Source organism: Zychaea mexicana (assembly GCF_025766255.1).
Source record: "Zychaea mexicana strain RSA 1403 chromosome Unknown BDB00scaffold_211, whole genome shotgun sequence".
Classification (NCBI taxonomy): Eukaryota; Fungi; Mucoromycota; class Mucoromycetes; order Mucorales; family Lichtheimiaceae; genus Zychaea; species Zychaea mexicana.
Window position 1 is genome coordinate 16,571 of NW_026516874.1, and position 23,787 is coordinate 40,357.

General features: G+C 42.9%; 7 protein-coding genes across 7 annotated transcripts; 1 reads left to right on the plus strand and 6 right to left on the minus strand.

Moving 5' to 3' along the window:
- Positions 1-844: 844 nt before the first annotated feature.
- On the minus strand, positions 845-2,272 carry BDB00DRAFT_880055 (uncharacterized protein; the record flags this gene model as incomplete). Its single annotated transcript, XM_053127945.1, has 3 exons — positions 845-1,130; positions 1,413-1,814; positions 2,085-2,272. 3 exons carry the CDS (start codon positions 2,270-2,272, stop codon positions 845-847), a joined length of 876 nt encoding a protein of 291 aa, XP_052972486.1.
- Positions 2,273-3,682: 1,410 nt separating this feature from the next.
- Positions 3,683-4,834, plus strand: BDB00DRAFT_862473 (uncharacterized protein). Its single transcript, XM_053126066.1, has 4 exons — positions 3,683-3,825; positions 3,980-4,056; positions 4,167-4,355; positions 4,450-4,834. Exons 1-4 carry the CDS (start codon positions 3,812-3,814, stop codon positions 4,539-4,541), a joined length of 372 nt encoding a protein of 123 aa, XP_052972487.1. The 5' UTR covers positions 3,683-3,811; the 3' UTR covers positions 4,542-4,834.
- Positions 4,835-5,318: 484 nt separating this feature from the next.
- On the minus strand, positions 5,319-5,468 carry BDB00DRAFT_721716 (uncharacterized protein; the record flags this gene model as incomplete). Its single annotated transcript, XM_053118186.1, has 1 exon — positions 5,319-5,468. A coding segment is annotated over one exon (150 nt), but the record flags the coding sequence as incomplete, so codon positions are not given.
- A 3,536-nt stretch (positions 5,469-9,004) lies between these two features.
- BDB00DRAFT_862477 (T-complex protein 1 subunit epsilon) lies at positions 9,005-11,870 on the minus strand. The gene is made up of 8 exons (XM_053126067.1): positions 11,694-11,870; positions 11,476-11,536; positions 11,146-11,310; positions 10,864-11,062; positions 10,108-10,756; positions 9,891-10,028; positions 9,572-9,752; positions 9,005-9,419 (listed from the first exon to the last, which is right to left on the minus strand). Exons 1-8 carry the CDS (start codon positions 11,820-11,822, stop codon positions 9,292-9,294), a joined length of 1,650 nt encoding a protein of 549 aa, XP_052972489.1. The 5' UTR covers positions 11,823-11,870; the 3' UTR covers positions 9,005-9,291.
- A 3,902-nt stretch (positions 11,871-15,772) lies between these two features.
- BDB00DRAFT_250049 (uncharacterized protein) lies at positions 15,773-16,580 on the minus strand (the record flags this gene model as incomplete). The annotated part of the gene is made up of 1 exon (XM_053116650.1): positions 15,773-16,580. A coding segment is annotated over one exon (555 nt), but the record flags the coding sequence as incomplete, so codon positions are not given.
- Positions 16,581-17,515: 935 nt separating this feature from the next.
- BDB00DRAFT_966514 (actin interacting protein 3-domain-containing protein) lies at positions 17,516-20,967 on the minus strand. The gene is made up of 5 exons (XM_053129799.1): positions 20,762-20,967; positions 20,432-20,613; positions 19,323-20,335; positions 19,005-19,232; positions 17,516-18,911 (listed from the first exon to the last, which is right to left on the minus strand). The coding sequence occupies exons 1-5, from the start codon at positions 20,849-20,851 to the stop codon at positions 17,653-17,655; spliced, it is 2,772 nt and encodes a 923-aa protein (XP_052972491.1). The 5' UTR covers positions 20,852-20,967; the 3' UTR covers positions 17,516-17,652.
- Positions 20,968-21,710: 743 nt separating this feature from the next.
- BDB00DRAFT_948272 (arsenite transporter) lies at positions 21,711-23,380 on the minus strand. The gene is made up of 4 exons (XM_053129545.1): positions 23,224-23,380; positions 22,787-23,153; positions 22,072-22,694; positions 21,711-21,997 (listed from the first exon to the last, which is right to left on the minus strand). Exons 1-4 carry the CDS (start codon positions 23,345-23,347, stop codon positions 21,897-21,899), a joined length of 1,215 nt encoding a protein of 404 aa, XP_052972492.1. The 5' UTR covers positions 23,348-23,380; the 3' UTR covers positions 21,711-21,896.
- Between the last annotated feature and the right edge of the window lie 407 nt (positions 23,381-23,787).

Consider the following 23,787-nt stretch of genomic DNA (forward strand, 5'->3'; position numbering starts at 1 on the left):
CATCTCTTTTGTGTGTAGCTCACATCTCGTTTGCTCAGAGGGTGTTCTTTTATTGATTGTTACATATGACGATGGAGCACCAGGTTCCTCGGGTTCCTTCCGCCCCCGTATTTACTGTCTCAACTTCGCCATCACCCGTCCTCCGCTCCCATTTTTCCCGCCAATAGATACTAGCATCCTTCTAAACTGTTTGGGATGAATATTGTTCTTGTCCCTCCTTCATCCAAGTCGATTCCCCACGAGTCTTTTAGCCGTTTTTCAGACTCACTGACGGCACATAATGCGGCTCAGTTTTTGTGATTCTGCAACTGTAATCGCAACTTATCCTTCCACCGTGCACATTACTGAATGCAGGGGTGCATTATCTGCTTCAAACAGACTTCGCAAAAGTATGTATATATATACTTGTGCCATTTTTTTTACTGAGTCTTTAAGCGTGATTTTTTTTAACTTGGTGCTCCGAGATTTGCAAGCGTTGATAACGACTAAAGAGTTTAAAGTCGCTTCATCTTCACCATCGAGTCCGAGTGCTAGCACCTGGAGACTTTGGCGGTGTTTCTTGATAAGCAATGCCACGGTGGTATCGTAGTTCACACAATAGAAAGCCCACAACAAAGAACTTTTAATCCTGGTACATGCGGTGTTGCGTTGTTCACTAGGTAACGAGCTGAAAGACGGCCTTTATCGTTTGTATTGACGATGTAGATGTCGCTTATTTTATAGCAGTACTTCTGGACGTTTTCGAGTACTTGTCGTATTCAAGCTGCGTTGCATCGACAAATTTCCTCCAGGGCGAAATGCTACAAGTTTGAAAAGCGTGGCATCAATTCAAGAAAGGCCTCTATTACTGCACTTTGAAATGTGCCGTACAGATGGTCATGTTGGGTTGAATGGGTGGTACGCCAGTAGGTCGAGATATTGAAACGGGACGTGTAGTACAGTAGATAAAGGTAGGTAAGTAGCAAAACATATCGATGCCAGGGCACATGGCAAGGACCCAATCAAACCAGTCAATGGAGCAACCTTGAACACTCTTGAACTTGACATTGCCAAGATTCTTATTGCTCAGTCCGATAAGTTGGTATATCAAATCAGCGGATAAGTAGTCGTCGTATACTTTGGCCTGATATCTAAAGTAAAAAACTCGATTTGAGGTATCAAGTCCGGTACAGTAATAAGTAGTAGGTCAGCCATACAATAAATACAGAAGTTATAAATACCCACCTAAAGACTCAAGTTACTTTCATTAGTTGCAGTCATGTACTTGATGACGTTTTCTATCGCTTTTTCGATGTTTCCTTGGGATCAAACACGATTTGTTTCACGTGTCGCTAAGGAATAGCAGAGAGTGCTTTTTAACATAGGGCTTTTCTCCTCCTCTTCCCTTTTATATATGAGCAAATTCAGTCAACCCCTCTTTCGTGATCAAATTGCCCAGTCTCGTATCATCTTGCTGGGGCCAAAACGCTTTTAAAACACTTTCGTTGTCACCAGTACCAAACATAATGGAGTTGCCATCCATCAGCCGTGAATTTGGAAAGCTGATCACATTGCGCAATGTTTTTGCTTGAACATCCGGTGTCTTCATCTGTAGTCCAGGTTTGTGAAAACGGTTTGCGGGATTGAACGTGGAAAGAACCAAGATCAAGTCGACAATTCGCCGAGCGCCTTCAAAAGGTATCTTAGAACGAGCGACACGGACTGGTGACGTAAGTATTAAGGCTTTGCTAAAAGATGCCATATCTTGCGCATAAAAGTCGCTCTTGAGTGTAATGACATTTTCATAAAGGCGAATTTTCCTCAAGTTCGGAGCGCTATGGGTTGCAAGCGCGTGGAATACCTCGATCCCTTAAATCCTGTGCTGCTTGTTGAGTCAAGTACTATGTCACTCCTATGATAGATTCATAGATGAGCGAAGATAGTGTTGTTCTGTTCCACACTTCGAACCAGTCGTTCATGTATGCATCGAATGATTCCAAAATTTGCACGTCATACTAAGTACGACACAAGAATGATAATGAACACCCGAGAGGATGCGTAAGAGAGCCTCTTTGGACAGAGTTCGCATTAGCCATCTATTTTACTGTTGGATCGCATCCTTGATATGTTTCTCTGCAGTAAATAGCGCGTCGTAGCGGCTGCCAGATTTTGGTACGCGAGTAAGTTCACGCGTATAGGTCAAAAACACCTCTCGTAAGTTGCTTGGCAAGTGATACAAGTTGCCTGAACGTAGTCGCATGGTGGCATCGGTGCTCGAGTGCCTGAAGCGCATCGTTTAATGCAGATTAGTAATTTTGCTTAATTTCAAGCGCTGTTGCTCTTTGTACGTGTACTTTTGTTGCAGGTCTCGTCATAGTGACCGAGAGCATTGTCGACGTTGTTGCTTCGCAATGAAGCTTTGCTTCTGCCGGCGTGTTCCGAATTCGAGTTAAAGGTCTAACACTTTATCTTTAAATCAACTATTTTGTTCAAGAAAAGGCGGTCCGGAAAGGTTTTTGAATTTCATTGTAATTGTGGATTGCTTGCTTGTGACAATTGCATGCCATTACATCGTAGTTACACAAGCAATAGGCTGATACATGCCGTTGGGAGTACTAGCCAGTTTATGCGCGAGCATGAACTCTTCAGGGCAGGAAAACGTTCGTGGAACAATGGCTATCATATCACTACTACATAAATTGACAAACAGTCATTGTAACAGGGTTTATTACTATGGAGGCAAATCGATAGTTTCTCTTTAACACTGTAAAAAGCCTGATGATATCCCCATGGATGGCAAGGAGCAACCCATCTTACAGGCTTACCATGTAATTGTCTTTTGATGGATTGACGTTGCCCTACATGTAACACGCAGTGTACCATGTACTAGCTGGCATACTATCTCTCAGGAAATCAAGATCTTTTTTGTTTCTTAAAAAAAACCATCGACAACCGTATGCCTTTAAATGCAATGATCGCACATTAGCAAGAACAGTAAAGAATATGCTAGCACTCGTTTTCACTTTTAAACTTGCTAGCGAGATACATTTAGTGCACAGTATGATAGGTAATTTCATGCTGAGCTCATCGACATTGTAGCATTGTCACCTTGTAAATTCTTTAGATCCCCTCGACCCATCTTCCGTAAGTCCCGATAATATCTAACTGGCGTTGATAAGTAACTGGTAAAGGATTTCAAAGCATGAAATCTAACCAAACAAAGCACTGTCGCCGCTGAAAAGAGGCGAGCAATAACAACAACTAGCACATGTCAAACCAGGAAACCGCAACTCATAAAACAAACAGTAATACTTTCAATTACGGTACTCTTCCGGAGGACGAGAAAGAAAGAGTTGCTGCTACAATGGGCATCGTTATCCAGAGAAACTGAGTTTTCTTTGTGCAGTCTACGTTGCGAAATATCCGATATAGAAGAAGCTTTATAAAAACGTAGATTATATTATCTGTTATATACCCCACCCATTTTCCAAAGCGTTATCCACTTTCACTTTTACTGCTACGCTGGTCAGCAGGTAGAAAACTCAAAGCGCTCTATGTACAATACATGTAAAGAAGCAGCGAGAGTGGAAGGAAATCGATCGCATTCATAGTGGCTTAGCTGGAATTAAGCATCAAAAGCTGCCAAAACTAATTGGGCGCCGCAGACGGAGGAGAGACACACAGAGAGAAAGAGCAAGGCAGGGCGGAATGCTTTTTGGGTTGCGCTGCCAGAAAATTGAAAGCGTAGCTTTGTGTCTTTGTCACTGCGGTGGTCGTTCGTTGGTCTATCTGCTTTTAACACTTATACGTATACACACTACTTGCCCCAATCATGAAATTAGTGAGGTAACGTATATTGCAAATCTTTATAACGATCGCGACTTGTTTTATATGCTCTTTATATTTCTGTATAATACACCAGTGCATTGGTTTTGATGTTTTCATCTAATTTCCATGTCTGTATACGCGTCAACTCACATTTTTCGAATCGATCTTGTAGATTTTTAATGAAACTGAATAACGAGACGGTTACCGTCGAGTTGAAAAACGGCACAGTTGTTCACGGCACGATCACTGGTAACAAATTGACGCAAACCATTTATAACACATATGAATAAAAGATAATGCAAACGAAGCAATCAAATTAACACGATTGGGTGCGTTTTTTTTCTTTCGCTTTTATAAAGGTGTCGACATGAGCATGAACACACACTTGAAGACGGTCAAGATGACTGTAAAGAACCGAGACCCTACTAGTTTGGATTCACTTAGCATTCGAGGAAACAACATTCGATGCGTTATTCTTCCTGACAGTTTACCGCTCGACACACTGCTTATTGACGATTCACCAAAGTCCAAGGGCAAGAAGAAAGAAGGTTTGTTAATTCTCTTTTTCTATGATTCTCCTCTCTATATCGTTACACTATATAATGAAACGTAATAACTAAATATGTGATTGAATGTTAATAGCACCCGCGGCTCGCGGACGTGGACGTGGTATTCGTGGTGGTGGTGGCGGTGGCGGCGGTGGTCGTGGAGGAAGAGGCAGAGGCAGGCGTTAAAAAAAAGAAATATATTCATACGTATATTTTTTATATTTGCAACCAAAACGAAGCAAACCAATAAAACACACACATCCTCAACCAGTTTTCTCCTCTCAACAATACACAACCGCAACAACAGCAGTAGTTCCCTCACCATGAACACCGATAACACTTTGATTTATATTAAAAACAAGGTAGAAAAGATAAAGACTTTTCATTTTTAGACAAGCTGCGGCTGCTACTGGTGTTCAAGAGGAAGAGAGAAAGAGAGAGAGAGAAGGAAGGAGTGATGGGAGCTGCATCTACTATCTATGTGCTCAGATGGAGATATAGGAACAGAAAGGAGAAAGAGGAGGGGGGGGGAGAGGATGAGTACATAATATTATTAAGGAGTTAGCGTGTACACTAAGTTGGACCCTGAATGAGGCAAGCAAAGAAAAGTAAAAGTTTATTGTGCGTAATTACTCGTAGTTACTATGGTTTCTGAAGAGAAAAGGTGAAGAAAAAAAAAGAGAGTGAGATGTGAAATAGATTGTGCGTGGACTGTGTGTATGTATGTAAAATGAGCATTAAACGAGGACGGTGATGCGAATATTATGGTTACTCTGTGCAAAAAAAAAGATATTAAAGGTGAAACTAAAATAGGAAAAGGTAATAGTTGCTATTGTAGTTGGCAGTAGTAATTGTAGGTGTAATAATAAAAAGAGATAATAATAAGACTTTGTACAAAACATATCACACACTCTGGCCTGCTGAGGCATGATATCGTTTACTAGCAATGTGTCCCTGAACACGTTCATGGCGACGCAATGCATCCATCCGTGTGAACTTTTTGCCACACTGATTGCAGTAGCAAAACGGTCTGTTCTTCATATGGATTGATTGATGTCTTGACAAATCGTACGAGCGACGGAACGTTTGGCCACAGATTCTTCGTGAAGTAGGGTCCACTACATGTTCGCATAAGAATTGGCCTGGCGTTCTGCTAGATGATTTAATGGATGAAGCTCGACGACCTGTATGAATGGCGGTACTAGCAGTGGTTACAGCAACAGGAGCTGTTGTTGGAGCTACTGGAGCCGAGGAGCACGATGAAGCAGGAGAAGAAGGTGTTTGCGGAGGTGAACGGAGGAGATGTTGATCGATCGGTGCCATATTATGGGTAAGTGATGCAATTGTTGGCAGTTTTGGATACGGCGGTGATGGAGGCGCATGATGATGATGATGACTGCCAATAGCGCTAGGTCGGCGGAGCTCAAGCGGATGCACTGAAGATGATGATAATGATGTTGTAGGCGGCGTCATTGTCGTAGTTGGTTCGAACAAGGAGTTGTGTCGACGAGGCGGAGAGTAATACGGATGATAGAGATCAGGCAGCTTTCTTGCTTTCAAGTCATCGGCAGATACAGCACGCTGTTTCTTTTTCATGATGGGCTCGTCGCAAAACGATACGCCAGAGTCCTTTCGGGCCGAACAAGATTGTTCGTCATGATGATAACTGAAAGAGGGCCGCATTTCCGCAGGATGAACCGCCCCAGCAGGAACAGGCGCGGCGTTGGGTGATGACCATCTGAGAACAGTCGGCTTGATGACCGGGACATCGTCCGGAGACTGTTGAGGAAACACTACAATACAGACCGATTCCTTTTTATTAGTATTCAACCACAAAAGTTATAGAGAGTGGCGAAAATAGATTCTTTCTTCGTCTGCTTACTGGGTAAACTTTCTCGGCGAAGAAGAGGGGGTGAGAGTGTTCGAGCCCGCTTGCGCTGCAGTATAAGCTCAAGGTAATGGCGCTCGGACATTTGCTTCAGTGCCTGTCTCAGGGAATGGTCGTCGTGCAGAATGTCGCAGCTATTATTCTTTTCGTAATGGTCATTATTGTCGTCGTTATTGCTGACGGTGATATAGTAGTCATTTATACAGAGATCCTATACATTTTAAAGAAACGTGAATCGGGTTAGTAACAAGACGCGTTTCTTTCTCTTTTCCCCGGTTCCTTCTCTCCTTCAATAAATACAGTACCTCAAGAGACGCAGCATGCCGCAATTTGTCGAGGAGCTCCTCGAATTGAGGAGCCTTGTCTTGATATATGCAAATATGCAGAGGAAAAGAGAGTGACTTTTCTTCAACTCGTACTCTATTGTGTTACGATAAATGTTTTAGCCATCCATTCCTATATTCGGTCGCTGTGTTACTACTAATGGATGCTTTAAGGCTATCCCATTCTCACCTGAATCGATAGATTGTTTTATACATCATTTAGTATATTATTGTGTGTTGTTGTAGTCGTAGACGTAAAATATTAGTAGATGGTGATTATGACCGATATTAAGGTGAAGAAAGAAAGAAAAAAGAAGTGTAGTAGAAGAAGTAAAAAAGAGTGTGTGGGGGAAAGACAAAGGTTCTAGCAAATTGCAAGTAAAGATGTAGAAAGAACGAGAGGAAAAGGCAACTTGAAGCAAAGAGACGTGCCAGAATTTATACAATAGCTGCGCAAAAGGGGTGGCGAACCTAGAAAAAGAATACGCTAATGTGATGTGTGCGTGTGTGTGTGTGTCTATGAAGAAGTTAGAGAGACAGAGAGAGAGCAAGCGAGATCAAAAAAGTTACTCCTGTTCTAAAACCAGCAACAGCACACAACATGATTCAAACACAATAGGTGGCTACTATTATTATGAGCAGCATATAACTTTCAGCCCGTCAGTCGTCATCATCTTCACTAGCAGCAGCCTATTATCCCCATGAGTGCTCTCAACACCATTAGTGAGAGAGAGAGAACACTCCCTTTGCATGTGGGTCGCATATATGGGCAACGTGGGTACTCCTCCCTCACTCACACCGCCAGTTACTCTTTCGGGTTGCCAATGCTCCTAACCGAATTATCATTGCCTCTTGCTAGGTTACTGTCTTTGACTTGTCGCCACACTCTTTTTTTTTTATCCGCCTTAATGCGCCTCCCTGTAAAGGATAATCTCCGTCAGAAAAAAAAAACCTAAACAGAGGAAAGAGCCAAGTTTATGCGCAAAATGAAATTGCAGTAGTAGTACGTAGTAGTGGTATACTACATAGTATGTAGTAATTGAACATAATAATATGATGCGGTTAGCCCTTCTTTTTCTTTGATGCAGCTTTTTTTGGCCCCTACCGCTTTTTTCATCTCTTTTCGGGACCTTGCTGCTGCTGTACGCACACACACCCATACATACATTTGCACATATTACAATGCAAATCATCAATCATAAGTATCTTATGAAGCTTTTATTTCGCTACTATTGCTGCTAGATAGGTAGGTGACAGCTTTGGTGCCTGCTTTTTTTTTTTGTTTTACATGCTGCCGATAGTGGCCCTGAAAAAACTGGGGCCATTGAAGAAAAAGGAAAGTTCAATTGACTTTTTGGATACCAAAGACATGCGCCTTCGCATTAAGAATAACAGCAACAACTAGCGTTGTTCTTATTCGCGTGATTATACCGTGGTAGGTACAGTAAAACTGCTGGTGCTGTTGTTTCTGTTCGCATATAGTAGGAAACGCTTTTCTTTCTATAATTACGCACTCTCATGTTGAAGTGGGTATATCCCTTTTCCAATTTCCCAACCGAACCTATGAATTGTGTGGGCCATTGCCAAATTCTTCCTACTGACCCTTCAATTTTAGACTCTCCATCTGCTATATTGATGCCTTTTCTTTTTTCCCTCTCAGCCCTTCATCTCCCGTCCCTCTTACTATCTCCACCGACCCACACCCCCTTGAACCCAACCCCCGCACCCTCTACCCCAAGCTCCCGCCCCTTTCCCCCTTTTTCCTCTAGTCAGTATTTCATGCAGATAATATAATGGATACAAAGCAACCATGACTATTTTTATTACCAGCAGTAGCAGCTGTATGTAATACAAAAACCTGAGAGTGAGATATTGGAGTCGATCAATTTCATGTGTGTATGACACTCTTTATGCATCAAGTTCATAAAAACCTATCAGCCATCATGCTAAATACATATTCTTGACACGGATAAAGGCACAAGAATATAGTCTCCTTTGTCCTTTTCTTGTACAATGTATGTGTGTATGTATGTATGTACTGCGTGTTTTACATGCTTCTTGACAATAACTGGGAAAACAAACACCACTACAACTGCTTCCCTACTTACAGCATATCAGTAACACGTTCTCCCTTGTTACATACCACACTCATGTAGAGTACACATTCTCAATGTTTCTACTATATATTTGTTGTGTGCGTTGTGTTTTCAAGGAGGAGTGCGGAGACCTTTGTGTTTCTTTCAAAGCGACTGTGCCCGAATCTACGCTTTTTTACTACCCTGGATTTCTTCTCCCCATCCAATTTGACACAGTAGAGAGCAAGTAAAAAGTGAAGGGTCCTGGGGCTGTTCCCCAAAGCAGTAATGCTATAACGTATACAAAGAGGAGGCTACTTTATTTCCTTTGCTTTGTCACAAAGGCAAAGGAGTAACGTCCAGCGATCATTTGTCAAACCCATCGGATCAATGTGCAAGGCCTTAAACGGTCGGCTAGGTTGACGACGGCCCCATAATTTAACGTCTTGCTTCCCTTTTCTAAAACCCTGCATTGTATTGGTAATACTCTCCACTTCATCAGGACGCACAGCCAGCGACAAGATCAGCAATAACGAAAAGCTCCTCTTTTCTTCTCTTGCAAGATTGTTTGTGAGCAAAAAGTTTCATTTTATGTATGTATACGAAGAGAGAGAAAAATCATAACAACTAATACTTTTTCTTTATTATTTTTAAGCCTCGCTGGGACCAGTGGTAATCACATCGTCGATCTTCAAGATCATCTTTACAAGTTGTGTAGCCAAAAGGTATTGTTGACGCTTGGAGATCAATGGATCATAGACATGCAAGTCCTTCATATCTGATTGTTGCAAATCATGAAAGATATTAATAACTTGTTTTTTGTAGCTTCGTCCATATCCACAGAGGAATAAAGGAGTAGGATAGGAGATGATGGTGATGATGTGTGTGATCGTGTTTCGAAGTAGAAGACGAGGAGGAGGGTGAACTTACCATTTGAGCCCTTGTATAAGCAATCGATACCCAGGCGAGCGTTGCCTGTGGTTGCCTGCTGTGCCTTGACTTCGGCCAGAGTTTCGATAGGAGACAAGCCAGAGTTCTCAGAAAGTGCTAAGGGAGTAGCATCCAAAGCATCGGCAAAGGCGCGCATGGCATATTGTTCAATTGTCGAAATCTATTGTTTCATAAAAAACCGAGCTTATTGTGAGTATATACTTATTCAACCGATGATCAAACTGGAACGACAAGCATATTTTGCATTTTTCCTTGGATCGCCCAATAACTTTTCCTCCTTTATTTGTATTTGCTTTACCTCATCGGCAACCTTGGCAACAGCCAAAGAGCAGCTGATTTCAGCCGCACCGCCACCATAGACAACGCGGTTATCGCGGACCAAGTTGCGGACGGCGCAGATGGCATCATGCAGCGATCGCTTGGCTTCATCAATGATCTAGTAATGTACACACACGACACTAGTTAGCGTACTGTTTCTTTCCCTTGTTCAATTTCTTTTTATTTTTTTTCCTTACCATCTTGTTACCACCGCGCACAAACACAGTAACTGCACGGCTATTTGCACATTCTTCGATCACGAGCATTCTGTCCTTGGTAGTACCGAAAGCAAGTTCACGGACAATACCAGCCGAACCCAACTTTTCAGACGACAAGTCCTCGAATCGAGGCACAATGCGGCCGTTTGTGGCAATAGCGATCAATTCGATTTCAGGGCCACCAACCCATCGAACAGCGGGCAGCTGGTTTTGAAGCAACAAGTGGTTTGCTTCATCGTCGAAGCCCCACTGACAAATGACAAGATTGGCTCCAGAGTCCTTGACCTGCTTGATCATGTCCTCGAATTTGCTCTTTTCGTATTCCTGCAACTTCTTGTATTCTTCTACCGAAGTGATATCGAGCTTGTGCTTGGTTTTGGGTCGTGGGGGTTCGAATGCGCATGTGAGGATAGCGAGCTTGGCGTCGCGGATTTCTCGAGGCATTTGAGGATGTGACATGTCCTTGTCGACAACAACACCGTGGACAAGCGTGGTATCTTGGAGCGAGCCGCCCATCTTGCCATCCACCTTGATCAACTCGAAATCAACATCCTTGCGTTCCAAGTCGGCAACGGAAAGAACTGCATCCACTGCAATGTCTGCGAATTGCTCGTGGCACTTGGAAACACTGGGTATATGTTATTTATGTGATTGTTTAGTGACCATTTTAATTTTCTACTTGCCAGGAATTGATTACACATAGTGCATAACGAACATCAACAACTGTATACGTACATCTTACTACCCAAACTGGTCATGGCCGTCTTTTTCAGGTTAGCAACGTTGTCCTTGCTGAACTCGATTGTGTCAGAGATCTTGTCGAGATGTTCGACAGCAACGTTACAGGCACGCTCAAAACCGTCGGCGATACGAATAGGATGAATACCTCGATCAAGAAGCTGTTCACATTGTTCTAATAAAGCACCAGCAAGCACTAAGAAAATATTACAAAATTTCGGTCAGTAAGAAACCTGACGCGTAATACACTTTACTTCCATGCTATTCAGAGATACTCACCAACAACACCAGTGGTACCATCACCGATTTCGTCATCCTGACTCTTGGAGAGCTGTACAAGAAGTTTGGCGATCTGATGTTCCACTTGCATCTGATCCAGGATCGTTGCGCCATCGTTGGTCACAGTAATATCACCATCGGGCGAGATCAAGATCTTGTCGAGACCTGTGAAATATTTATAAAAGGAGTTCACATCCTTCCACGTTTAATAACATACATTTCTCGGTCCAGCCGACATTATGTTCCATAAAATCTGACGTGGCCTCTGGTTCCTCTTAGATTCCCGCCGCCACCAAACCCCCTTTTTTTGTATCATCTATGAGATTTTACCTCGTGGGCCTAACGACGTTTTAATAATGTTCGAGACAGTCTTTGCAGCAAGAATATGCGACTAGATACAAAAACACAGTTTGAACGAAGGGAAAAAACAAAAAGGGATGAGCATTCCATATGGGCTTCATGGTTCAGATCGTCTCGCACGCGCTCATATTCATCGTGTGTGCGACCTGCCAGTCAAAAAATAAAAAAACATACGCAAGAAAACTTACACGGATGGCTTCAATACCAGACAATCTGGATTTTCTTTGGCCTTCACGAACAATGATGAATGGTCTTCCGTATTCATCCGTTGCGTATACGGCAGAATTGGGATCAATGTTGGGAGGAGGGGCTTGCATTTTATAGGGTACGGTTTGTTAGAAGTAGAGAGAGAGAGCCGACAAGCGCGTGCGTTGCGTTGCGTGTCTGTGTGCGTGGAGACCTCGAAAAATTATTATTTTGACAGCCAGCCAGCCAGCCAGCGAGCAATCTGTTCCGACGCACCGAGTATGTAGCACGTTTTTTATGGAACTTGAAACACGCATGCTTCCACTTTTCTTTGCTTTTTGATTTACATAGAAGCGATAAGGTGGAGGGTATCTCTAGCTTTTATGTAAGCAGCTCTGTAAAAAATGGAGCTCAGTAGATAAGTCTTTTTCTCGTTTGCATACACCCTATAATTGGCCTTCTGCTGATGGAATAATTTTACTGCTGCTCGGTACACCCTATTACTGCTCGAGCGAGCGGGCCTGTAAAATTAGAAAATTGACAGATGGTGTGGTATAGCATTCGATAGATGAGCAACAGAAGCTCTAGAATAAATGGCCCGTAGACTCAAATGACCAAGTGTTTCCTTTGGATGTAGTAGCAGATGGGCTTAAATGATACCTTTTCATCCGCACAGATTGTGATGAAGGATAAACATGGCACTACATATACACTTGAAAGAGAACGTCACTGATGACTATAAGTACAGGGCGTTTATCGTCCATCACATATCCACACCTCTTTATAGATTGAGAATAGTAGCGACAAAAGTAAAACCGTTACTTTGTGCTTGAAATAAAGCAAGGCATAAATACTATCATATTTTTAGAAGGCAAAGATGGGCTTTATGATATCGTAGAAATAATGTTTATGAAGCAGTTATAATGTGGCTGTTAGAAATGAGAAGGCGAAATGACTTGGTTTTGTATGTATCCTTTACATGGTAAGCTCGACGCATTTGCAGCACCTGGCAGTCGTTTTAGTACGAATAAGTACTATCATCGTGTATCTGTAGCATATCGGTGAAAGCGGCTCATATTCTTTATGTGTATTCACGTTTCTTTGTAATGACAGCTGATACAATTGATACTTGCCATAGCGGATTGAGCGCAGTGCCGCTTAGCCTTCACTTTCGATTGTGAAAGAATCAAACACCATTGCAACTCATTTGGGCTAGCAAAGTAGCTATTTATATACAGAAGGGTCTGTTTTGGCACAGCGCATTCATGAAATCTTCCAAATTGTATTGTAGCTGATAATAAGCTTGATTATTTTCAGATTCTACTGTGTTTGCATTATCCTTAGCGAAACAGAATAATGTAATTTCAGGATTTCTCGCTATTGCTTGTGTATTCTTACATTGGCAACTTGCATGGCTGGTTGTTGTCGGCCTTAATTTGAATTCTATGCTGTCTCCATGATTTTGTGCATGACAACAATGAATGGATCCGATACCTAAAGGATACTGTCGGTGACATTTGAAAAATAAGCAAAAGGAGATTCCTTGTATGTACACAGAGAAAGAAATGAGGTGATAAAACAGATCTACGCAACTGTTTGGCGCTACATATTTCAGGTAAAAGATGAAACCCCGTGTACACATGTTCTCTATGTGTAAGATGACACTCGCAGTGATACATCACGTCCTTCTTGTACGTGTCTGCTTTTTTGTAAATGAGACAAGCAAAGACAAAATCGAGATCTACATATGCCACACCGCAGACCCATCATTCAGCCGTCATTCGTTTCCCAGACCCCACAACTCCACAAAACATAGTTCAAAAAAGGTATAGCCAGAAAGGGGTTTGCATTACAATTTGAACCTTTTTTTTTTCTGCACCATTATGATTAGTGAACAGAACACACATCTATAGCTTTACAGTATAGTTAAAAAAAGAAATCTGAGTTGGCAGTTTTGCGGGGAATCAGTCCCTGTGATACACATCTTTCTGATTTTTCCCGCCATCCTCGGATCAAGGAACACGGAGAGCGGTTTGTGTGAGAAAAGAAAGAGATAAAGTTTTACTATCATCACTTTGGAACGACGTAATCAAAAATGAAGAGCGAGCGTGTGAGAATAGCATATACGCTACTGTACGCATTTACTGATTTGCTCGTTTATCGTTAAAACATATCTGTCAAAAAAAACATAGTATGCAGTGACGTCTCGTCCATCCTCACCGCTAGTAGACCCAACTTCACGACAGCATATCAAGACATCGACAACATTATCTGTTTCAATCGTACTACTACTACTACTACTTCTACTACTAGAACTCCACGGCTATATAGGCTCACTCTACTGGATTTTGAACCTAATGGCTGACCCTCGATTGGCGTGACACGAATTCTGAGCTGGTATGGGGTTGGATCAGGTTTGATATTACTCGATTATCGATTGTTGACAGAGTACGTTTGAGATATACATACAATGGCGCTGACCACAGATGTCTGGTTAGAGCAAGGTCACTTCAAACAGTGGCGCGGCCTTAGGCTCTCGATATTAGCCATTGTTACAACAACAACGTTCCCCGGAGCTGAACGAGTCTCCTTTGTAGGTATTCGAGAACTGCTGTCAAATGCGTGATTGCATAGAGTTCTTGTAAAAAGCACAAGCGGGTATACGTAAAACAATAAGTTTCAAAGTGCCTACAACTTATCAAAGAAGCAAAATCAGCGAAATGATCCAACGGGCCTCCTCCAAACCATCTAATGCTATCCCCAGAATTACACACGATTCTACCCTCATAAAACGCGAGAATAGAACATATGTATCTGGATGACATGTTCGACAACGTAGTAATGACGCCGAAGAATTGGAAATTGTATATTAAACGGTGGGACATGATTAGCTATCCTATTCGACATGATTATAATCCATGTTGATCGCTTTATAGCGAGTACAGTGATGCTATGTCAAAATGCTGGGGTGCGGGTGGGGAACGGATTCAATCATCCAGAAAACAGATAGCCATTTTAATCAGCTGCAATGATACTATGTAAAGTTATACATATAAAACCATTGCATATACCTGCTTTGTGATTCTGATAAACTGTGGATGACAAGCTGGTACGCTATAATATTTCGAGCCAGTGTAAAAATGATAAATTGCCAACATGACATCAACCCCTACAGGAGCGGAGAATTCGTATATCAATATGTCTAACTTAGATGAATAAAAGAAAGAAGTGGCAACTATTAAACTTTCGGTAATAACCTTTTCAGGCAATGGACCATGCTTTGATATTTTTCTATGTGCTATGACGTTTTGTTGTTAATCGTATTAGCGGCTTTTCGGCGGTGATTGTGCGCGCAGACAAAAGTTAATCTGTGCGAGTTCTGATCTCGTTCTAATGTCGGAGCTGATCCCGTTCATCGAACTTTGACGCATGTACATCTAGCAACGATGTCATTGTTTTGTATTTCAAAGAGTAACCTAAACATGTATTTTAAAAGTACTAGCCCTGGTAGCATGTGATTTGTGGTAGGTACGAGCCCTCTACATAACGTAACGCCCATCCTATATCAAAATAGGGCATGGGCTAAAAGATAAAATCACTGGGTTCCATTTGGCAATAGGGGAGTATATAGCCAGATCATGTTTCTCACGGACCCACAGTGAGAAGATGGGCTAGCGCTGCTACTTGCTGGATTGCGGGAAAACAACGTCTATATCGAAACTTGGAATAACTGCTTGCATAGATAGAGAGAGTAGAGGAGATCAAAGGCAGTGCTTCCCAGGGTAGAACCAATCAAAAGTCGGTGTAACTTTGCGAAAACTACTCAGTAGCATGTTTCTTGATAAATGAGAAAAGTTTTTCCAATGTCATTGAGTTCAACAACAGGAGATGAGATTGTTAGAGAGGAGCAGTGGGCCCGATATTCTTGTTTTTATAACATGACCTTTTCTTTGCTGTGTGTGCACAATGTGTTTCAAGATGTCGGTTCAACACAGACGCATGGAACGGCGAAAGAAAGAAATAATGATATCATTGCATTTCGGAATTGTGGCACCTCTCGCCCGACTATGTGTCACCCATACTTATTTTAAAGAGACGATATCAAGATACAGCCTGTGTGTGTGATAGTTGACGCAGTAGCAGTAGGACGTGTTGTTATCATTATTATTAATAATCAGTTGATATGATGGGGATGATGATAGTATTAGCATTATAAGGGTAATATAGGGATAAGTAAATATAGATCTATGTAGAACTGTACAAGAAAAGAGGTATTTGCGGGGGCGTGTGTTGTGCATGCAGCACGTATATGCGAGAGAGAAAGAGTGTGCCTTTTACATGTAGGACACGGGTCGTTTGGGCAACTGAAGCGATTGACGCAGCTTGTGGCGATGGTCTTCCCACTCCAGCTCGATCTCCTCGTCGACTTCGTCCAGGGCCGTTCCCAGCACACATCGGACCTGACGTGCCAAGTTGAATGATGAAGGCATCATTTCCTCTTCTTCTTCAAACAGTGTTTGAGGGGTATGCGGTGGGGGTGTAGGTGGCTGTTGGAGTGATGATCGATCCGAGCTTGACGAATACCGGGGCTCGCTCGCGCTGTCCATTGTCTCAAGGGTCGTGATTGATGCTTTGCGACCGTGCAAAATGGATGAAAAGCGTTGGCGGACGCGCGACGTCGGTGAGTCAATCGATGCCGATGAAGCGCTCCACCGTTTATTGATGGAAATTTCGAGTGACGGTCGCTTTTTGTGGGATTGAAAAATGCTTGCAATGGCCATGGTTGTCGGTTTAGATGAGGTGGCAAGCAAAAAGACGAGGGTGAGAGTGAGTGTGAGTGAGTGAGAAAGAGAGACGGAAGAAGAGAGGAAAAGGAAGAAACGTGCAACAATTGTTTTTTATCCCTTTCGCCACTTTATTTAAGCGTTTCACAGTGTGTTGTGCGGCTTTTTCATTACCGAGTTCCGACAGGACCAATCCCAACCAACCCCCCGCCCCATTCTGATCATGCGGCCCGAAAATACGCATCGCGTGCAAGAGTAGCTTTTTTCATCTTCCGGATATTGATCACTTTATGTATGCATTATTTGTAAGCAGTCCATGTGTACTGCTCTTTCAATCAACGAGCATGTCTAGACTACTAATAAACAAGTGCGTAAATTTTTTTACATGTTGCAGCACAGTGGGAAAACTAGGGGGGGTTGGTCCATGTTACACGGTGCAACACGGGAACAGGGCCCTGTGAAAGCACAGCAAGCTTGTGTATATACACACACACATACAGTATCACATATTCGCAGAAGCTTATCGTCAAGGCACTATCGTCAAGGCACTATGATATCGCACTCTAGAGATACGTAGATATCTAGATAGCAATAACAGAACCAGTACGCGGGATATCTTTACATTCAGATAAAGTAGTGTAGTGCGCTTGGTGAATGCAAAGTATCCTGGGACAAAGCCCTGTCAAGGTTGTGGGTATATATTTATGTATGAAGGAGCATCATCGTCGCCTTTGTGCATATATAGCATGCGTCCTGTTAGGAAATAAGCCGGAATGTAGTAACTGCTTATTGATTGCAGCAATAACTAGGTTTTCAGGGATGACGATAGATGCTGTTGTCTATTACTTTTTATCGTACCATCGAGAAATTTGAGGTCATTGTCTGTCGCACAAGCGCTCATCCTGACATTAGCGGTCTTATCACTAAGTCTTGCAGGCTCATGATAAATGACCAGGTACGTAAACCTATAGTCTTATCCCTCTCCAACGTCTTCACCATTTGCATTGTACCAAATTACAATATCAAATATGCTTTCCTTTCACTGTAGAATTAAACATTAAATATAGATGCATACTGTGGTTGACAAGAAGACCATCCACAAGTTCATGTGTTTAGTAACAATTTGTACATAACTTTATATAAGTTAAAAGGGAGGGGAAAATCAGGTGGTGATGAACTAGTTACTATCTTCATCTGGCCTATCCTCCTCTTGTTCATTCTGTATTTCATTCTGTTTTTCCTTCTGTTTCCGTTCCATGTAGAGCTGCTTGATAATATCGGCATCCTTTTGTTTCCGAAGTCGTTCTGCTTCTTCCGCACCACCGGTCTTTTTGAGCTTCTTGGCACCCACAAACGTAGACAGCTCTTGTTCAAACTCGTCAATACGATTATCCAGCTCGCGTTGTCGCATCTTTTCTGCTTGTTCCATGGCGCGTAAACGTCGGTCATGGTCAACATCAATTGTGGCGACTTGCTTAAGCACACTGTTCATGCCTTCAAACCCTTCTTCAGCAGGCGCAACATGGAACTCGCGAACCACGGGTTTGGCCTTGGCTTGGTACGCATAGATCTTTTCGAGCTGCTCGTAGACTTCCACAAGCGCTGTCAAATCGTCGCGCATGTCCAACAGCAGACCCTCCTGTTCCTTTAGCATTTGCTGCTCCTTGACAATTGTCTGCAGCTCTTGCTCCCACGTCTTCTTCCAGCGAGGCTTGACACTGACAATGTAGGCACCAAACTCTTCGATCGCTTGGGCAATCTCCTCACGCTCCTTGCTGCAATGCGTCATCTGTGCTTCAGATGGGCGGCACTTGCGCTGCGTCACATCCAGTTTCAGCTGATCCACAGTATCCTGCAGATCCTCCAGCCGGCCAGTAATCTTGTCCGAGTTTGACAACAGTTTTTCTTTGCCTTCTTCGATAAAAAGACGAGCAGCCGACCGTGCACTCTGCTTGTCCTTGTCTTGTTCTTCGCGCTCTCGGATTTGTTGTGCCTTTTCCTTCATTTCTTCTACAATCTCATCCGTGCCTTGCCGCATCTCGCTTTGGATTTGTCGAAGTACCGCCATGTCGCGGCGTAGTGTCTCGATTTCCCGCAGCTGTGCCTGCAGTTGTGCTGTAGGTATCTGTGTGGATCCATCCGACTGCTGCTGATCTGGTGATGGTGATGAAGATGGTGAGGGTGCTTCAGCTGCCGGTTTGGGTGCAGGTGCTTCTGCTTCTGCTTCTGGTGCTGCTTCTGCATCTGTTGGTGGCGGTGGCGGTGGGGGAGGGATGGTTTGTTGCTGTTGCTGTTGCTGTACTGATTTTTGGGTTTCTGCGACCTGTATCTTGAGCTCATCCACATGCTCAACAAAAAGCTGTCGAATTTCGCTCATTTCTTTTTCAACTGACTCGGTCACCTTATCCATCCATTGCTTTTGCGTCGCTTCTTCTTCTATGTAGAACACAAACAGATGTTAATCACTAACTCTTCTTTTCTCCATAACAAAAATAGTGATAGAATGTGACGGTATTTATCACTGCGTACCATTCACGTTGAGCGACAACACCGTTTTATTCGCCACTTCTTCGAGATTTTCCAGCTCGTAAGACACGTTGAGGGAGGTATCACGAATATAGATGTTTGGAAAATCGTTCAATCCAGACGAATAATTGAATCGTTCGATAAACAGCATACGCAATGCGGGGATACTAATCTCGCCAGTATAGTACACCTTTTTCACTTGCTTGCCGATTTGTAAAAACAATGTCAATCCTATCAAACCGGTGAATTAAAAACAAAGACACATGTAAAACTTTTCTGCATGCATGTTTCTGCTTAAAAGCACACAACAAGTCTGCTTACCAGTTTGATCCAAATCTTCGCCTTGTCCATCCTCTTTAACAGTTTCTGGTTCTGCTGTGATTGCCTGTGTTTCGGTCACTGTTCCCAATTTGCTCATGCCTTCAACAGACCGACGTAAAGGAAGCGAAGGCACAGGTGGTGCCAGGTCATTCCCAGGTCGTTTGGTTGGATGATAGTCACTAACAGCACCGTTCGCTCGAAACATGGATGCTCGACGTACAGAGGAACGTCGAGCAAGATTCTCTTGTCGTTTTAATGCAGCAAGTGCACTGGCTGTTCCGGGATCATTTTCATCGAAATCGGATCTTGGTTTAGGTGGTTGTAACTGCTGTTGCTCAACAGGTGGAGGTGGTGGAGGGGGAGGAGGGGGTGGAGCAGCAGCATTATTATTAGCAACAATACTTGCAGATGAAGGTGTTGGTGAATAATAACCACTGGCGCTGCGTGCAGTTGACGAAGAGGATGGCGGTCGGTTCGTGTTAGTGTCGCCAGTGGATGATGTCGATCGAGACGGGGATGGCATGCGTGGCGGTATGGGTGAGTAAGGGCGAGGAGCGTAGCGAGGAGAGTTTTCGGATGAGACAGAGGGTCGAGGCATGCCTGAGCGAGGATCATAGTCGGATGTTGTCAAGCGAGAGTGACCAGGCGGCGGTGGTGATCGATCGGGTGGATAAATGGGTCCTCGTGGCGGCGATTGCATGCCTCTATTCAATGCTGCTTGTGGTACTTCTCGGCGCCAAGAGTCTGTGGATCGATAGGAATCTGTGGATCGATAGGAATCACGAGCTGTAGACCATTCACGTTGCTGTTGCTGTTGCTGCTGTTGCTGCTGTTGCTGCTGTTGAGCATCCCGTTCACGAAGCGAGTGTTGTTTTCCTTTTAAACCATGCAGCAAGTGCACAATAACGTCTCGGATTTTTGGCAAGTGGTGGTCGAGCGTGGCTTGAGAAGGTTCTTCGTCCATTGCTGCTGACACAGTTTCTTTGAGCTGATGAGGAATCCAAATCAAATCACTAGAAAAAACGTTGGTTTATATATGCACACATTAGCTTTGTGTTTTCAGGGAAACTTGACAGTTACAGGTTCTTTGTTTCAAAACGCATATTTACCTCATGTGCACGCCATTTTCTTCAAACGCTTGTGACACTAAATGAAACTGCCTCTCTAGCGTTTCGCGGTATTCGAGGATTTCCGCCGTACTTGCACGTAGCTGTGACCATTGGGTCAAAGCTTCGAGTAACGCCTTTGTTGTTCGTAAAAGTTTGGTAACGACCTGTTCAATCTCGCCAGACTACAAGTATAATTTTTTTGTGTTCAAGATAAATGAGTTCTTATTGTTCTTTTTGCGTAAAAAAAAGCGCTGCTAAATGCATATGTGTGGGTGGGTACTTGAATTGTCAAACTGATCAGTGCATCGTTTTGCAACATGAGAAACTTACTCTACTACTGCTGCTTCCTCGGTGAATCATATCTGGTCTTCGTGGATTGCTAGAGTAATGGCCATCATATGGGCCTGAACTATAGTCCATTACTTATAGTGTTATTGTTGTCTAAAATAGCTATATTGGAAGGGGGAAAGGGCTGAGCCTTGAAAGGGAGAGAGAGAGAGGAGAGTAAGAGAGAGAGGTGAAGGGGCCAAGTGCAATAACACCCGCCAAACCAAAAAAAGCAATTGGGCTATGCCAGCCGTGTATATACGCACCAAAGGTTTCGGAAGGTAATTGGCAGCGGACGCAGAACAGGTACTGCTGCGTCAAATGCAAACAAAAGAAGACGGTTAGTTTACTAATGTCATATACACATATTCTGAGCCCTGCTTTTTTGCCTTTGACGCGACTCGCTTGTATTAGCACGCGTGAAACATATTTTGTTCCTGATCTTGATTTCATATTAATTTGCACGGTTTCACACACTGACTAACCTCGGCTGGCACTTTTGTTGCAGCTTAGTGAATGCAATATAGCAAAAGAACATTGTATGAGTAAGGGTATTATTAATTTCTGAGCAGGGTGTAATATCAGTTTGATGAGAGCTGATCCACATAATATCAATCAGTCGAACAGATCATATACGCAATAAGGCACGATAACATAAAAAATAATATCCAATGATGATACACATCGTTCTCTACAGGCCCCTTGCTATTAAACAATGATATGTATGTTTTGCGGCTCTTTTCTCTTACTATCATATCACCAAAAACAATGCCATATAGCACTAATCAACACTAATCAATCTTCTTCAAGCCATTGGCTTATCGAAATATAGTTAAAATATCATATTCGAGTACAACGCTATTTGCTTTCATCATCATGAACACTTTTCAATTTCACAGAGATCACAAACTGTTCTAGTCGATGTTGCGTACCTTTTTTTCAGGTTGGAGATGCCAGTAGTAAGATATCGCCTTATAAGAGTATGAAACTACAATTCTTTTTAAACATGAATATCTGCTAATGTTACAAAGAGCTTTGTTTGAAAACTCGAGCTACGAATTAACTTAAATTGAGGTAAATGCTATGGATATATGTATGTACAGTATATACAATTCTACATGTAACAGTGTATGCAAGTCTATACAGAACCGTTTTTGTCAAGTGTCATAAGTGGCGACCGATTGACCCAGTTTAATTTTTTCCGGAAAAGCATTGCGACATACGTCAGAGCCAAAAGCACTACAGAGTAGCAGCATTATGCTTAGTGTATAAGTGATGATGATCATTATCAGTAAGGTCTTCCTTGACATTACCTGGAACTTCGATTAGAGCACCCACGGTGGCTGACAGCGCCTGCTCCGAGCGGACACCGTACGTTCCCACTGCTACCGCAATTGCCAGCTCAAAATTATTACTGCTGCCAGTAAAAGCTTGGGTAACGACCACATCGTATGGTGCACCCAATGCTTTCAACGCAAAAAAGACAGCGAAAAACATGATGCAGAAATAGACAGCCAATGGAACAGCCACACGGAAAACAGAGCCAATGTTTTCGATGATTTGATGTCCTTGATTTGCAAACATGATGGTAATGGTATAAATGAGGCCAATTAATGCCCAATGTCCAATGAAAGGCACAAACTTGTCGTCGTACCATTTCCTGCCTGCATAATACATGAGTGAATACCGTGTCGCAAGGCCAGCAACAAGCGGGATACCCAGATAAATCAGCACGGATTGTGCCACAGGCCAAATCTCGACTTTGACGGTACTATCCGCTTGCGCACCGAACCAAGATGGAATGATATTAATAAAAAGCACGGCATAAGGAGAATAGAGTCCAATCTGTAAGATTGAGTTGATGGCAACCAGCATTGCGCCAAAGGTGTCGTCTCCATGCGCCAAATGGATCCATATGAGAACCATTGCGATGCATCTAATTTTATCTGAAGCAGATTAGCTATATATAGTAATCAATGCGGTTGCTGATACGAAAACCCGGGGGAAACAATGGATTTTTTCTTTTACCGAGCGAGTCCGATCATAACGACCCCTGCCCTGAATTCCGCAAGATCTGGCAAGGTAGCCCAGGCAAGCGCGGTCATGATAATAGGCCCCACGATAAAGTTAATCAAGATCGAGATAGCTATTTGAATCCACACTGGTTTTGACACCAAGATAGTATGCAATCGTTCATACTGCACATTGCACATGATTGGATACATCATCAACAGTAGACCAATGGCGATAGGAACGGAAACGGATCCAAATTGTACAGTTTCGAAAGAATGTTGTACACCAGGCACATAGTAGCCGATCAAGACACCCACGATCATTGCGACCAGGATAAATACAGCCAAATATCGATCGAGGAAGCTGAGACGACGGGTGGATCCTGATTTATATGGAAAGCATAAGAAGAAAGGTTTCAACGATATCTTTTCCTCAAAAAGAAAAAGAATTACCTTCTTTTTCTGCCCTAATTGAATTGTCTACGGGGACAGTTGAATGGGCTTCTTCTCGTTGATTTGGCAAAGTCGAATCGTCATTGTTGGAAACATGGTCGAGATCAAGTCGAACATTGTCCATACGTTTGAAAGCCGTATGACGAGATCACAGAAGAAGAATATACTCCGCTCTATATTTGGGTGCGCGACTTTTTTTATGTACTTTCCATTTTCGGCGACTGCCGTAAAAGCAGTCGTTTTAGCAAGAAAACCAGTCGTGTTACTGAGCTATTCCACGTACTCAACTCGGACACACTGATCATAAAGTAACAACCTCACACCGATTAGCTTTTATCACGTCCTCCAACATGAAGACCGAATCTACGAGATGGATCGACGGCGACAAAAAGCACACGATTGCTCTACTTTTCAAAAAAGTAGACGGAACGTATGAACGGCCCACCGACAGTGGCTGGCAACTTTACCAACAGAATCAGAAGAAAGTTGACGGTGGAGTCAGCATTATGATATCAAGATCTCCCTTGGTGCTATACATTGCGTAAGGGATTGTTGTAAGCAAAA

Coding starts and splice junctions, on each gene's coding strand:
- BDB00DRAFT_948272 (XM_053129545.1), bottom strand. CDS start 23,347: ATGGACAATGTTCGACTTGATCTCGACCATGTTTCCAACAATGACGAT. Junction 22,695..22,786: donor GTTATGATCGGACTCGCTCG/GTAAAAGAAAAA, acceptor AGATAAAATTAG/ATGCATCGCAATGGTTCTCA. Junction 21,998..22,071: donor TGCTCTAATCGAAGTTCCAG/GTAATGTCAAGG, acceptor GCTACTCTGTAG/TGCTTTTGGCTCTGACGTAT.
- BDB00DRAFT_862477 (XM_053126067.1), bottom strand. CDS start 11,822: ATGCAAGCCCCTCCTCCCAACATTGATCCCAATTCTGCCGTATACGCA. Junction 11,063..11,145: donor TGGTACCACTGGTGTTGTTG/GTGAGTATCTCT, acceptor ATATTTTCTTAG/TGCTTGCTGGTGCTTTATTA. Junction 9,420..9,571: donor CTTATACAAGGGCTCAAATG/GTAAGTTCACCC, acceptor TGCAACAATCAG/ATATGAAGGACTTGCATGTC.
- BDB00DRAFT_862473 (XM_053126066.1), top strand. Junction 4,057..4,166: donor TGTTCACGGCACGATCACTG/GTAACAAATTGA, acceptor GCTTTTATAAAG/GTGTCGACATGAGCATGAAC. Junction 4,356..4,449: donor CAAGGGCAAGAAGAAAGAAG/GTTTGTTAATTC, acceptor GAATGTTAATAG/CACCCGCGGCTCGCGGACGT.
- BDB00DRAFT_966514 (XM_053129799.1), bottom strand. CDS start 20,851: ATGGACTATAGTTCAGGCCCATATGATGGCCATTACTCTAGCAATCCA. Junction 20,614..20,761: donor GAGGAAGCAGCAGTAGTAGA/GTAAGTTTCTCA, acceptor TTATACTTGTAG/TCTGGCGAGATTGAACAGGT. Junction 19,233..19,322: donor CGAAGATTTGGATCAAACTG/GTAAGCAGACTT, acceptor CCGGTTTGATAG/GATTGACATTGTTTTTACAA.